General features: G+C 23.4%; 1 protein-coding gene across 1 annotated transcript in view; it reads left to right on the forward strand.

Moving 5' to 3' along the window:
* LOC117178478 overlaps window positions 1–15,703 on the forward strand; it is a 23,497-nt gene that overhangs the window by 3,126 nt on the left and 4,668 nt on the right. Inside the window, exons 4-6 of the mRNA XM_033369904.1 lie at window positions 5,038–5,334; window positions 5,414–5,550; window positions 8,762–8,837. Coding sequence (XP_033225795.1) covers window positions 5,038–5,334; window positions 5,414–5,550; window positions 8,762–8,837 — 510 coding nt within the window. The remainder of the gene's footprint in view (window positions 1–5,037; window positions 5,335–5,413; window positions 5,551–8,761; window positions 8,838–15,703) is intronic.

Genomic DNA, 15,703 nt, shown 5'->3' on the forward strand with positions numbered 1-15,703 from the left:
TTAACTTATAATTAGGAACATTTCTGATTTTATGGTTAAAATGTACTAAAATCCACTCAATCAGTTCTTTTTATATATATGTTTTTCTTTTCTTATATTATATCTTTTTCTAGGGCTTCGTTTAGAATTAAAGTTTGCAGAGTAATTTCTGAAGTAATAGTTACACTGAAAGAATATCTAGAGTTGCCGATAAGTTCTTCGGCAGAAGGTCTTGTCGCTTTTCAAAACTATCTTTGCACTGGGTTTGAATCTCTACCGACTGATATCGGGGAATGGGAAAACCTTTTGAGAATTTACGATCAGAAATCCAACTCCTTGCTGATTCTACTTTTCTGCCACTATATCGGCACTAATGAGTACTTTTCATTTAAATAGTTCTACATTTTATTTATGTTAATTGAATATTTTATCAACGTCAACTTTTTCAACAGGATATACATATTTTCTCAAAAATCATTGGCGATAAAACTAATGACTATCGTAGAAAGGCGAACAGAGCCTATAATTTTGAGGGCTCTCTGGTTATTATATTCTGTATGTATTTAATTAAGATATAATTTAAGGCCATGTAATATATATCCGATTCCTATTTTACCGATATTATTTTTTTTCGAAACAAGTTACGCGCACTCTAATTGAGATATTTGGTTGAAAATGTGGAAAATTAAGTAAAAGGCAGTAAGCATGGGCCTAAATTTAACCCTCAAAGTGCATACATGGTAAAAATCACGGTAAAGTGCATCGTGGGTGTTTATCACCCCAGTGTATTTAATCATGTATTCCTTAACCCCTATTGAATATTTTGTCACAATAAAATTATCCGATATAGTTTAAGGTATCTTTTATAAGGCAGAGTTTATTTTATAGCCATTTATTTATTTTAAGTTTTTTAAAAACATATTGAAAAAATGGGTTTTTTTACTTGAATATTCATAACTCACGCAATTTGAATTATTTTAATCTGAAAAATTATTACTATACTTTTGAAATAATGTACTTTCATAAAAAAAATATTGCAATATAATACGATTATTTATTCTATACTACGATTTATTATTCTAGAAATTGAGGAACATTGACAGGTAATACCATAAAAATACAAGAAATTGAAAAAATAGACATATATAACTTATTTTAACAATTATATTTTATTCAACACATCCACAGTCTGCTCTCGCATGATGCGCTGTCGTAAGTTATAAGCCATCTATAAAGAAAAAAAGTATGAAATAATAATAAAAAAAATTATTTCACTTCATATGATACAATTACATTAGAAAGTAAACAAAAATCAATAAAATTTCAACAAAAAAAAAAATTTGCTCCAAAATTACTTTTTCACTCACTTAGTGCGCACTGGGTGTTATAGACCCCACGATTTTTTACCTCCACTTCAGCAGCAGCTGCTCTTCTAGTAGACTGGTGCTTGACGCAGTATGCTAAACTTTACTTCCAGTTAGTGTCTCCAACTCAAGCTAGATGGCGACACTTATTCAATTTTTTCGAATTAAGTATGGTTTAAAAGAGTTTGAAAATTGCTTGGGGTCTCAGAAACCCACATTGCACTTTATGGGTTAATAAAGCTTTAAAAATATTTTGAAATTTTTAATTATATTTTGATATTTTAGAAGGTCATACAAAAATATTTTCGAACTAGTCCGCTAATTGGCTAAAATAGTAATGATCCGTAAGTTTTGAATAAATCAAATAAAGGTAGACGATTTGGCGGGAGGGGGCTCAACTTTCAACAAATTAATTGAATTTTCAAAGAATAAATATGGATGCTCAATAAGAGCGTAATAGTTGATATTTTAACCCAGAAAATATTTTCATTTTTAATGAAAAATAGTCTAATTGAACCAAAGAGAACGAATTCCCAATGAAATAGTCGACTACTCAACCAGACCAAATTAGTTTTCAACAAAATAGTTGAATTTTTAATCAAATAGTTCAATTTTTTATCAAATATTTAAACTTTCAGCAACAAAAAATGAGTTTTCAACACAGTAGATTAATTTTCCATAAAAAAATGAATTTTCAACAAAGCACAACAATTTTTTACCAAAAAGTTGAATTCTTAATCACGAAGATTAATTTTCTGCCAAAAAGACAAAGTTTAAGTAAATAAAATGAATTTTCAAGTCAATGGTTTGAGCATTCGATGTGATGTTAGTCCAAATTTTATTTGAATAATTTTTAGTTTATATTTTGTTCCTTTCTAAAAATGTTTGACTAAATAATAGAATTTTTAAACTGAACAATATCAATTTTCAACCATAAATGGAATAGTTAATTTTTCATTAGTGGGAGAATTTATTTTCAATCAAAAAAACTTATTTTCTACAAAATAGCTTAATTTTGTGCCTAATAGTTGAACTTTATATCAAATTGTTGAATTTTCATACCAGAGAGAAAAATTTTGTTGAGTTTTTAACCCGAGAATATGAATTTCTAACAAAGTTAATTTTCAACCAATTAGTTGAATTATTAAAAAAATATAAAAATTTTCCATTAGAAAATTTCGTTGTGAAAAAAACGAACCTGCATAAAAAACTGGTATTTTAAGAGAGTGGTTCAAATTTGAAGCAATAAGTTGAATTTTCAACCTAAAAAGTTGAATTCTTAACTAAAAATTTAATAATTGCAATTCCGAGAAAAAAGATTCTAATTTAAAATAAAAAACAGCTGAATTTAACTAATAAAACTAAACTTCAACAAATTACTTGAATCCTGAACTAAAACTGATTACATAATTTTCAACACGACAGTTACATTTTTGAAGAAAAAAATACGAATTTGCAAGAAAATACATTTTTCAACGAAAAAAGTTAAATTTTTTACCAGAACGTTGCATTTTTATCTAAAAAAAGGTCTAATTTCTATAGAAAGAGATTAATTTTCAAACAAAAAGATGAATGTTCGATAACATTGTTGAATTAAAAAAAATTGTTTATTTAAGAAAGAAAGAAAATTTCCATCAAATTGTGGAATGCTTAACTAAAATAACGAATCTTTACCATAGCAGTCGAATTATAACCAAATAATAACTTTTTTAACCAAAAAAGATGGATTCTTAACAAGAAATTTTTGGATGAAAAATTATTCTTTTCAGGTAAAAAGTACACTATTAAATTTTTTCTTAAGAATCCATCTTTTTTGGTTAAAAAAGTTATTATTTGGTTAGAATTCAACTGCTATGTTAAATATATATACATATATAATTTTTATTTTTGAAGTGAGACCGAGGCCTGTCTGTGAAATATTTTTAATATTTTATAAAATATGTTTTAATATTTCTAAAATATTTGAAATTATTGTGCAATCTTTTGAAATATTTGAATTGTTTCTGAAATATTTTTTAACTTTGTGAAATCCTTTAAATACTTTAAAAATATTTTTAAATATCATTGAAGCTTTTGAAATCTTTTCAAACAATTGAAAATATTTTTTATCTTTGTGAAAACTTTTGATACATTTGTGAATCTTAAAAATCTTTGTAAAATCCGTAAACTCTTTCTAAATTTATTTATAATATTTTTAAGACTTTTGAAGTTTTTGTCAAGTCACTGAAATCTTATTAAAATCTTGAAAATATTTTGAAATCTTTTAAATCTTTGTGAAATCGTTTGAAACCTTTGTGAAATATTTTAAATAATTTAATTTGATTTAATTTTTATAAAATATCTGAAATTATTTTAAAATCTTTTAAATTATTCAGGGAATCTTTGCAATATTTTAAAATCCTTTTAAATATTTGAAACGTTTGTGATATCTTAAAAATATTCGTTAAATTTTTCAAGTAATTTTAAATCTTATAAAATCTTTTACAATATATATTTTTCCAATATTCTTTAAGCTTTTTAAATATTTTTCAAATTTCTGGAAATATTTAAAAATATTTTAAAAGTTTTTGTAATCTCTTAAAATGTTTTTAAATATTTTAAATTATTTTAAAATCTTTTGAATTGTTTTTGGCGCTTTTACAGTATTTTTTAATATTTTTAAATTTTTGCGATATCTTTAAAATATTTCTTGAATCTTCAAAGTATTTTTAAATCTGGTGATATCTTTTTAATCTTTTAAAAAATATATCATTTTAATATTTTTAGCGCTTATTAAATGTTTTTGAAATCTCTTAAAACATTTAAAAATATTCCTGGACTTTGTGAAAATTTAAAAATAAGTTAATTTGATTTAATCTTTGTGAAATATTTTTAATTTTTGTGATATTTTTGTAATCTTTGTGCAATCTTGGAAATGATTGAAATCTTTGAGAAAATATTTTTAAAGATTTTAAAATATTTTTTAAATCTCTGAAAATATTTTTAAATCCTTTTAAATGTTTTTGAAATCTCTGAAAATATTTTTAAATATTTAAAATCTTTGTAAAGTCATTAAAATGACCTAATTCGATTTAATGCTTGCAAAATATTTAAAATTATTTTAGAACTTGTAGAATTGTTTGTGGAATCGATACAATATTTTTTAATACTTTCAAATCTTTGAAATCTTTGCGGTATCTTTAACATGTTTTTTAAATCTTTTAAAACTTAAAAAAAATATATTTTTTAAAAATATTTTTAAAACTTTTTAAATGTCTTTGAAATGATTTAATTTGATTTCATCGTTGTGAAATATTTAAAATCTTTGATGAATCTTTAAGAAATCTGTTTGATAAAATTCCTTATAATATTTAAAAGTATTTTTAAAGCTTTTGAAGTCTTTTTAAATATTTGAAATTTATAGAAATATTCGTGAGATAGTTGAAATATTAAAAAATGCATTTAAATAAATGCAATTTTTGTGATATTTCTAAAATATTGGTTAAATCCTGGAAATTATTTAAATCTTCCAATTGGGTTATCGAGTTGTAAATTTGGGAAATTAAATAAAAGGTACTATGAAACGTTCGTATGATCCTACGAAAAAAGTCAAAAAAGTTCTGTAGGGTAGAAATCGGATAAGTATCATCACATAGCCGTAATATGAGAAATTACTGCATTATATGGAAATACCAAAATCCATCTTTTCCTAAAGGTTGCAGCTCTAGATTCCAATATTTCTGGCACAGCTTCTCATCCACGTTTGTATTTAAATGCAGCAAGAAAGCTTGCAAAGGCTTTAGAAAATGAAGATAAACTAAAATTGTTTTATACGCACATCGAGGAGCTTTTTCTTTATTCTATGAAAGAAAATTGTTTACCGGAGAAGTTAAGAATGAAGGTTATAAGCATGTGGCTGGAAAAAAGCGAAAGAGAGAAAGATTTTGAATTATTCGTAAAGGAATGTCTTGAACAAGGCTATGGAGAATTAAAGATTGTTAAACTTTTAATGGTAAGAATTTCGTCAAGTTATATATTTAGTTTTTATTATTAAATTCTAAATTTATGTTTTTTTTTTCCTTTAATTACAGCACATAGCTCACGAAAATTGCATTGGTAATCTAACAAATGTTGTAAGTGCCTACGGAACTTTACTGCGATTCAGGAAAGTGATTCCGGAAGATGTCGTAGAATTCGTTTGGAAAACTTTATCAGAAGATCTCGAAAAGTACACACCATGCAAATGTAAATTCTTCGTTTTTTTACACTTATCAAATTTGAAATTTTTGTGAAATTTTTTAATTTTCAAAGTCTTTGTGACATCTTTTAAATTATTTTGAAATCTCTGAATTGCTTTTAGTCTGCGATTTGAAAGTGTTGTGTAATGTTCCTGAAATATTTCTAACTCATTTGAGATCTTTGAAATCTTGGGAATAATTGTGATATCTTTGAAATATTTCTAAAACTTCTTGAAATCCTTGATATCTTTGGAATCATTCTATAATTTGTGAAATTTTAAAAAATTTTCTGAAAGCCCTCATAATATTTTTAAATCGTTTGAAAATTTCGGGTCATCCTTGAAATATTTTTGAAGCTTTTAAAACATTTAAAATATTTTTTTAATACTTTAAATACCTTGAAATATTCGCGCTATTTTAAAAATATTCTTTAAATCTTTAAAATAATTCAAATCATTCTCAAATGTTTTTAAAGTATTCAAAATATTTTAATTAAATATTTTTGAATATTTAAAAATTTTTTAACATTTTGAAATCTTTGTGAAATATTTAAAATGATTTTATTTGACTTAATCTCCGTGAAATATTTAAAACCTTTGAGATATCTATCAAATATATTTTAAATCTACGTAATCATTTAAATCATTGTGAAATTTTAAAAATATTTTTAAATCTATTGAAATCCGTGAAATATTTTCGTATATGTTTAAAGCTTTTTAAATCTTATCGGAATCTTTTAAAGTATTTGTTAAATCTTTGAAACCATTTAAATCATTTTTAAATCTTTGTGAAATATTTGAAATCATTTAATAAACTATTTTTCAATATTTTTTAATATTTAGGGATCATTTTGAAATGACTAAATCTCTTGAAATCCGTGAATAATCTTTGAAAATTTTTAAAGCTTTTTAATCTTTTCGGAATCTTTAAAAATATTCTTTTATTACATTGCAATCTTTGTGCTGTCTTTAAAACATTTGTTACATCTTTGAAATAATTTAAATCATTCTTAAATCTTTGTGAAATATTTAAAATTGTTCTGAAATGTTTTTGTATTATTTTTAAATCCTGTGAAATATTTGAAATCCTTTAAAGAAATATTTTTGGATATTTTTAAATAATAAAGGATCATTTTGAAATTTTTAAATCTATTGAAATCCGTGAAATATTTTAAAAGTCTTTTAATCTTTTCGGAATCTTTAAAAATATTCTTTTAATACTTTGCAATCTTTGTGCTATCTTTAAAATATATGTTAAATCTTTTAAATTATTTAAATCATTCTTAAATCCTTGTGAAATATTTGAAATTTTTTTATTATTTTTAAATCTTGTGAAATATTTGAAATCCTTTGATAAAATATTTCTAAATATTTTAAAATGTTTACGGATCATTTTGAAAATTTTAAATCTGTTGAAATCCGTGAAATATTTTCGAATATTTTTAAAGCTTTTAAAATTTGTTTCTTAATCTTTTAAAGTATTCTTTTAATACTTTGCAAATTTTGTGCTATGTTAAAAATATTTACTAAATCTTTGAAATCATTCTTAAATCTTTGTGAAATATTTGAAATTTTTGTGATATGTTTTTGTATTATTTTTAAATCTTGTGAAATGTTTGAAATCCTTTGATAAAATTTTTTTAATATTTTTAAATATTTACGGATCATTTTGAAAATTTTAAATCTATTGAATTCCGTGAAAGATTTTTGAATATTTTTAAAGCTTTTTAATCTTTTCGGAAACTTAAAAAATATTTTTTTAATACTTTGCGATCTTTGTACTATCTTTAAAATTATTTAAGTCATTCTTAAATATTTGTGAAATATTTGAAATTTTCGTGTATTATTTTTAAATCTTGTGAAATATTCCTTAAATCTTTCTGAAATCTTTGAAATATTTTTGAAGCTTTTTTGAATCTGGTAAAATCTGAGAAATATTTTTTGATAGTTTTAAAGTTTTTTAATTCTTTCAAAATATTTTAATATATTTGTGAAATCTTCGTAAAATCTTTTGAAGTTTTTGAGATATCTTAAAAATTATTATTTAATTTGATTCTTGTGAAGTATTTGCAATCATTGAAGTCTTTGCAATATCTTTAAAATATTTGTTAAATGTTTTAAATCTTTTAAACCTTTATGAAATTTTTGTGAAATATTTTCAAATATTGTGAAATATTTGAAAACTTGTAATAAGATATTTTAGAATGTTTTGAAATCATAAAAAAAATTAATTTGATATAAGCCTTGTGAAATATTTGAAATATTTGTATTATCTTCAAAATATTGGTTAAATCTTGATTTTCTAGATCAATCAATCTTGTTTAAATTTTTCTGAAATATTTTTAAATCTTGTAAAATATTTGAAATGTTTAAAAATATTTTTGAATGTTTCTAAAGTTTTTTTAAAGTATTTTTGAAATAGTCAAATTCTTTGTGAATTATTTTAAATGATTTAATTTGATTTAATCTTTATGAAATGTTTGAAATGTTTGTAAAATTTTGGCAGTGATTTAAAATATGCACAAAGCTTTTTAAACCTTTTTGAAATGTTTTAAAATATTTAAAGTCTTTGTGAAATGTTTGAATTAATTTTAATTTAATCTATGTGAAATGTTTAAAATATTTTTGGAATGTTTTAAATATCCAAAAATATTATTCACTCTCTGTCAAATATTTAAAATCTGTGAAATCTTTGAAATTTACTTTTTTTTTGAAAAATTTGTAAACAAAGTAGAATGTTGGGTTCTCACAATGATTATGTAAAATTATTGATTAAGAAACGACAATTTTAAAATCGGAATTAACAAATTTTTGGTCCTCAATCCGAAATTAAAAACCCTGCTGTTAGGATAAAGAAAATTTTTTTTATTGTAGCAGATATTCTGAAAACTGTGCTGAGATTCGTGAGCTCATTACCTGCATCAGAATCGATATCTGTCAGATATTTAAGAAAATGCGCGACGGGTATAGTAAAGGTTTTAATTAAAGGCAGTAACTTGATTTTGAAGACTCTTTTAATAAATGCAGCTGCATTTGCAATTCGACAATCTGCAGTAATTGATGATTCTAAAGGTATTTATTCAAATTAAATTTTTGTTTGTAATTTTCGATTTATTTATTATAAATTTCCCACAGTTGTAGAGATATTTCTCAAAAATAGGGCGTTTATACAGGAAGTATATGACAATGGTTTCTACTTCAGAAAAATAGCATTGACTAACATTTGCATCAGGACTTTGGCCTGCTTAATCGCCCGTCAAATTAAGTTCAATTTGAAGGTAATATAAAAATTTGTCGATTATTTTCTGGGGTTTCCCGGTTTTCAGTATGTTTTCAAAATTTGAAGCCCTCAAAATTAAAAAAATTGTAGTTACTTGCAGGCTTTTGACTTACCACACTAATTTGGTTATTTCATACTTTTTTTCACCGATGAAAATATTTTTTAATTCCTTCGCTAATTTGCCACGAATTGTCTCAATAATAAAATAAGCTTTGAACAAAACAGCTAAATTCTCAACTAAGAATGAGGAATTCTCAAAAAATCACATAAATTTTCTACAAAACCGTTGACTTTTCTACCAAGATTTTCAATTTTCAAGCAGTTCCATTTTTTACCTAAAGATATTGATTTTCACCAAAAAATTTAATATTTGATATTCAAACTAAAAATAAGTTAATTTTAAATAAAAAATAGTGTATTATAAAAAAAAACGGATTTTTCACAAAATACTTGAATCCTCAAGTAAAACAGAATTATTCTGAACCATACACTTGCATTTTTATAAAAAATGAATTTCCTACAAAAAAAGGTAAATTAATGAAATACATTCTTAGTTAAATTTTCAACTAAAAAAATATAAAATTTAAATCGAAAATTAAATTTGCAGTTAAAAAAATTAATTTTCCATTAAAAAAAAACGAATTTTCTAAGAGCCTGTTGAATTTTTAGGCCGAAGAGACAAATTCTTTACAAAACAGTTTAATTTTTAACTTGGAAATACAAATTCTCAACAAAATACTTGCATCTTTATTTAAAAAGAGTAATTTTCAACCAAGCAGTTGTTTTTTTTAACAAAAAATTGATTTTCTATCAAAAACAGATGATTTTTTTAACAAATTACATCAATTTTCAATCAAATAGTTAAATTTGCGGTATGAAAAATTATTTTAAACCGAATGAAACACGAAAATTCAACTAAAATTATGAATTCTTAACAAAAAAAATCAACTTTTAAGAAACTAGTTCAACTTTTAATTGAAGAGTTGATATTTCAATAAAGAATATTTTAATTTAAATCAAAAAATACATGGTTGTAACCTAAAAAGATGAAATTTGAACAAAATACCTAAATCATCAACCAAAATAGATTAATTTTCAACCAAAAAGTTTCATTTTTTACCAACAAAATTGGGTTTCTACCAAAAGGATGAATTTTTAACAATAGTTAAAATTCCTACCATTTTTTTTAACTTAACAAAAAAGTGCATTTTCAATCGGAATTGATTAATCTTTAATCAGAAAGTTTAATTTTTAACAGCAAAAGATTAGTTTTCTACAGAAAGATATTTTTAATTGATTTGAATAAAAAAAATATATGTTAGTCAAGAAAGAGACAACATTTCAATCAAATTGTTTGAATCTAAACAAAAAGGCGAATTTTCAACAAAACAATTGAATTTTCAACTAAGAAGTATGACTTTTTAAGAAAATTGTTGAATTTTCACCAAAAGAATTCAATTTTGAATTAAATAATGAAAAAGTAATAAAACATGATTTCTTAAATTAAAATTTAATAGTAGACTTTTCAACCGAGAAGAATTAACTTTCGCCTAAAAATGGTTGGATCTTCTTAATGGGTTCTATTTGTTTGTTTGAAAATCAAAATGTTTTTTTCTTAAATTAATTTTGGTTGGTCTTAGATTCACCATTTAGTTAAAATTCCATGCACTTGGTTATAAGATCATTTTTTAAACTGAAAATCTATTTCGTGTGTGAGTGAAAATTGCTCTTTCTTGTTTAAAAATTAATGCATTTTGTTAAAGATTCGTATTTTCGGATTTGAAATTCAACTGCTTTGCAGAAATTTGTTAGAAAATTCAATTATTTAGCTAAAAATTAAGTTTTTGCTAAAAATGATATTAATTGTTCTTAAAAAGTCAACTATGTTGGTAGGCTATTAAATTGTTCAGCTGGAATTTTGTTCTTTTTTTACTAACATTTTGTTATTGTTGAAAATTCAACTGTTTTTTTAGATTTATTTTGGTTGGTCTTAGATTCGCCATTAAGTTGAAATTTGATGTAGTTGGTTAAAATTTATTTTTTTTTTAACTGAAAATTTATCTATTCCATGTGTGAGTGAAAATTTATCTTTCTCAGTTAAAAATTCATGCACTTTATTAAAAATCCCTATTTTCGGATTTAAAATTCAACTGTTTTGCAGAAAACTAAGAAATTTGTTAGAAAATTCAATTATCTGGTTAAAAAAAAAGTTTTTTGTTGAAAATTATATTTTTTGTTGTTGTGAATTCAACTTTTTGCTAGAAAACTCGTCTTTTTGGCTTTAAAATTAAACAATTTAGTAAAAAGTTTAATCTTTCGGTTCAAAATTCGTTTTTTTTGGGGGGTTTAAATTTAACTTTTATGGTTAAAAAATTAATTTTGGTTGGCCTTAGATTCACCATTTCAGTTAATATTTGATTTATTTTGTTAATAATTAATTTTTGAAACTGAAAATGTAACTATTCGATGTGTGAGTGAAATTTTATCTTTTTTTAATTGAAAATTCAACTGTTTGGTTGAAAATTCATGTCTTTGGTTAGAAATTCATATTTTAGGGTGAAAAATTCAACTTTATTGTAGAAAGTTAAAAAATTGGTTAGAAAATTCAATTATTTAGCTCAAAGTTGAGTTTTTTGTTGAAAATTTTTTTTTTATATTGAAAATTTATCTTTTTGTAGACAAGTCTTCTGCTTCACTTTAAAATTCAACAATTTAGTCAAAAGTTCAATTATTCGGTTCAAAACTTCTCTTTTTGGGTTGCAAATTCAACTATTTTGGTAGAGAATTAGACTTTTCGGTTGCAATTTTTTGATGGTGTTGGTTAACAATTAAATTTTTAAACTGAAAATTTATCTATTCCATGTGTGAGTGAAAGTTGATCTTTTTTAGTTGAAAGTTCATGTATTTTGTTAAACATTCATATTTTCGAGTATAAGATTCAATTGTTTTGAATACAATTTAAAAATTTGTTAGAAAAATTAAACTATTTAGCTTAAAATTATTTTTTTTGAAAATTGTATTTTTTGTTGTTGAAAATTCAACTTTTTTTGTCGAAAAGTCGTCTTTTTGTCTTTAAAATTCAAGAATGTATTGGAAAGTTCAATTTTAAACTGTTCGATTGAAATTTTAATCCTTCTTCACTAGAAAAATCTTTTTTGGTGTAAAATTTAACTTTTATGCTAAAAAAATTAATGTTGGTTGGCCTTAGATTCACCATTTCAGTTAGAATTTGACCTATTTAGTTGACAATTAATTTTTAAATCTGAAAATCTATCTATTCCATCTGTGAGTGAAGGTTTATATTTTTTAGTTGAAAATTCAACCATTTGGTTGGAAATTCATTATTCTTTTACAAATGCATATTTTTGGGTTGCAAATTTAACTGTTTTGTAGAAAATACAACAATTTATTTAAAAATTCACGTATTTACCTCAAAATTATTTTTTTTTTTGTTGAAAATTATATATTGTTTTGATGAAAATTCAACTTTTCTGTTAGAAAAGTAGTGTTTTCGGCTTTAGAATCCAACAACTTGTTGGTAATATCTTTTCTTTCTAGACTGAAAAATCTTTCATCATTGAATATTCATAAAACGCCAACGAAAAAATAATTTGTATAAAACTGACGAATTTAATGATTCTGAAAAATAATTTGATAAATAATTGTAATCCGAAAAATCTTATAATTTTTTTGGTCTAAAATAGAAAATTTTGTCGAAAAACATTAAACATAGCGTAAATTTTTGTTTTAAAATACCAATTTGAGGTAAAAAAAAAACAACTAACACGAAATATGTACAATGTTTTCAATAATTCAATTAAAAATAAAAACATTGGCTTAGGAAGATAAGCATTGCCAAATGTAGGGTGGCCGCTGGACCGGGAAACATGGAAATGACCGGGAATTTTCTGAGACCTGGAAAAACCGGAAAATAGCAGTGAATTTAATCCTTGACCGGGAATTTTACGGATTTCAAGAAGAAAAATTGGCTCTGGTTTGATTTCAACGGTTTTGTAAATAATTAAAGTATAAAAAACTGAACAATAATTGATTTGACAAAGCGATTCTAAATCTGTAAAAAATTTGAGAATTTCCGGATTGTAACTGTTTGAATTCGAAAGTCTTAATACGAATTGAGATTAATATAATATCATTTATTCCAATCATTTTATTTTTAAATAACAATTTTAATGATTCATCAACAAAATATTTTTAATTCAAAGTTTTTAGGTTTTCCTTTATATTATTTTTTATATTAAATTGAATAAACACTGTTCATTTAAGACGAGTAAATTGAATACAAATATATGTAAAAGTAAACTTTTTGTTGAGAACTTCTAAATACATTTTAAACTTACCCGAATTTTTTGGAAAATCCTGCAAAGTGAAAAAAAAATCCTTAAAACCTTCCAGGTTCTGTGTTCACCATTTTGGAAATCTCTTAAAATCTTTTAAAATTTTCTGTTACAATAACTTTTCAATTTTCCTTTTTCTAAATTTTTTGTTTGAAATCTGCATTTTGTTTTAAATTCGGCTATGGGCATTTGCACAAAAATTTCGGTACGAATAGCCCAATTTTATAGGGTCACAAACTTCTAAAAGTTGTAGCAAAAATTCAGTTCATTTAAAAATATGTTTAAGCGTTTCGAAAAAATTTCAAAAATGAATTTAAATTTGGAAAAATATAAAACCACTTCTAAATTTCTCAATATTTAGAAATAAAATTGTATTTTTGTTGAAGGTTTCTCAAACTATTTCAAATGAAAATAATTTAACTTCTAATTTAAAAACGGTTAAGTTAAAAAAATTTATTTTTAATTTTTTAATTTTTCTAGCTTTAAATTACTTTAAAAAAATATAATTTTGAAAATTTTTACAGTTCATTGCTTGATTCTTTAATTTAGAATATTGAAAACGTTAACGTGGATTTATATTTTTGTGATTTAATCTGAATCTTTGAACTCTATAATTGATAAAAGTTCTACATTTTACAGTTTATCTGCATTTCATTAAAAAAAATTCAATTGAAAAGTGTTAGTACCTTCCATATCATACGTGTAAATTTAATTTGTTGTTTATTGTTTATTACTTTAAATGGAAAAATCTTTAGAATAGGGTTCGATTTTTTAAATTTCATTGACCGTGAAAAATTTTTGCGAAGTGGGAAAAAACCGTGAAATGACCTTTTTGAAGGTCTACCAAATTTTTTTCGACGGTAAACTGAGATAAAATGTATGACCCCACATAAAAAAAATCTCAGTTGGAAGGGCTCGGTTCTGAAAGTTAAATCTGGATGACCTTTTTGGCTTTTTTCTGGTATAACTTAACGGGACTTGTGAAAAAAGGAATTTGGTTTAAACTGTTTAAAGTATTAAAAAATTTAAACTAACTAATAGCGGATAGTTGTATCTAAATGAATTTTTGCAACATTAATAATGCAAATCTTGTATTAAATTTTATCATTGCAAATTCAAAGCTAATTCAACCGTTCAAAATGGAATTATTAAAAAAATGTAATTTTTAAATAGAAATAATTTTCAATTCGAGGCGATTCAAGTTTCAAAAATTCCAATTGTAAACTTAGAAATTTCTTTATCAAAAATAAATAATCCCAAATAAATTGAAAGCATTCAAAATTTAATATTTTGTTTTTTAATTGAAGAATCTCTAAATATAATTATTTCAGATCAAAATTTCAACACGTTGAAAATAGAAATATTTGTAAATTAGAATTATAAAAATTTTTTCATTAAAGATTCAAAACTAATATTATTGCGTCCAAAATTAAATTATTCGAAAATTTTAACTTATAAATCAAAATAATTTTCAGTTCAAAGTGATTCAAGTTTTAAAATTGCTAACTGTAAACTAAATTGAATTTTTTAAAGTCAAAGCTGCTGAAATTGTAGAATTTTAAATTGTTATTACGATTAAATTTATTTAGAAAAAAATTAATGAAAAAATAGCATGAAAAATTGGAAATAGTATATTTCGTGTAATTTATTTCAAAATAGTAGAAAAATAGTGTTATTGTTTCAAAAATTTCAAAAATTAAAATAGTTTAATAGTGTGGTGAGTCCGAGGCTTTAAGTTAGGAATTCAGTCACTGCTGGAAATTATTACATATTTTTAATCATTCAAAGTAATAGTATTTCAAATTTCTTAGTTTTAAAGATCTTAAGTTATACATAACCTCTGTCAAGTATCTTTTCCGAGGATTTTTAATTGTAATTTATTTATTTTTTGTTTATCTGCTAGATTTGATAATGTTATAAAATATCGATGTCCATTTAAAAATTTTTATAAACTCTTAATATTCAAAAATTGGTTATTATGGATTTAAAAATGAATTGTTTTTAATATCAGGACTATTATTTTAAATTACTTTATTTTATTGGGATATAATTTTTTATGTAATTGTAATAATTATAAAATTAAGATACATTTTTGATAAACTTGAATCTTAATTTAAAAATAAAATTTTAAATTATTCATAATCAAATTGATTTTCAGTTAATTTGAATTGTGAGTATAAAACATTAAAATTGCATTAATTATTTCATTTAATATTATTATAGTAACAAAAATTAAAAATTGATTATTTTATTTCGTAATTCTCAATTTTACCGTCAAGATTCCAATTTTAGCGTGAAGTTTCCAGTGTAATGGAGGGTCTCGAGTTTAAGGGTTCTAAGATCTAAATTCTAAGGGGCTCAAATAAGGTAAAGGATTTTAACAGTTCTGGGTCAGAGTCAGAGTCGAGTAGCTCCGACCTACTGGCCTGGAATCGCAAGTACACCAGGATCGCTCTTTGGAGACCCCTGCACTAATCGAATATAATTTTTTATCTTTTATTATTTTTAT

Source organism: Belonocnema kinseyi, chromosome 8 (genome assembly GCF_010883055.1).
Source record: "Belonocnema kinseyi isolate 2016_QV_RU_SX_M_011 chromosome 8, B_treatae_v1, whole genome shotgun sequence".
NCBI classification, from domain to species: Eukaryota; Metazoa; Arthropoda; class Insecta; order Hymenoptera; family Cynipidae; genus Belonocnema; species Belonocnema kinseyi.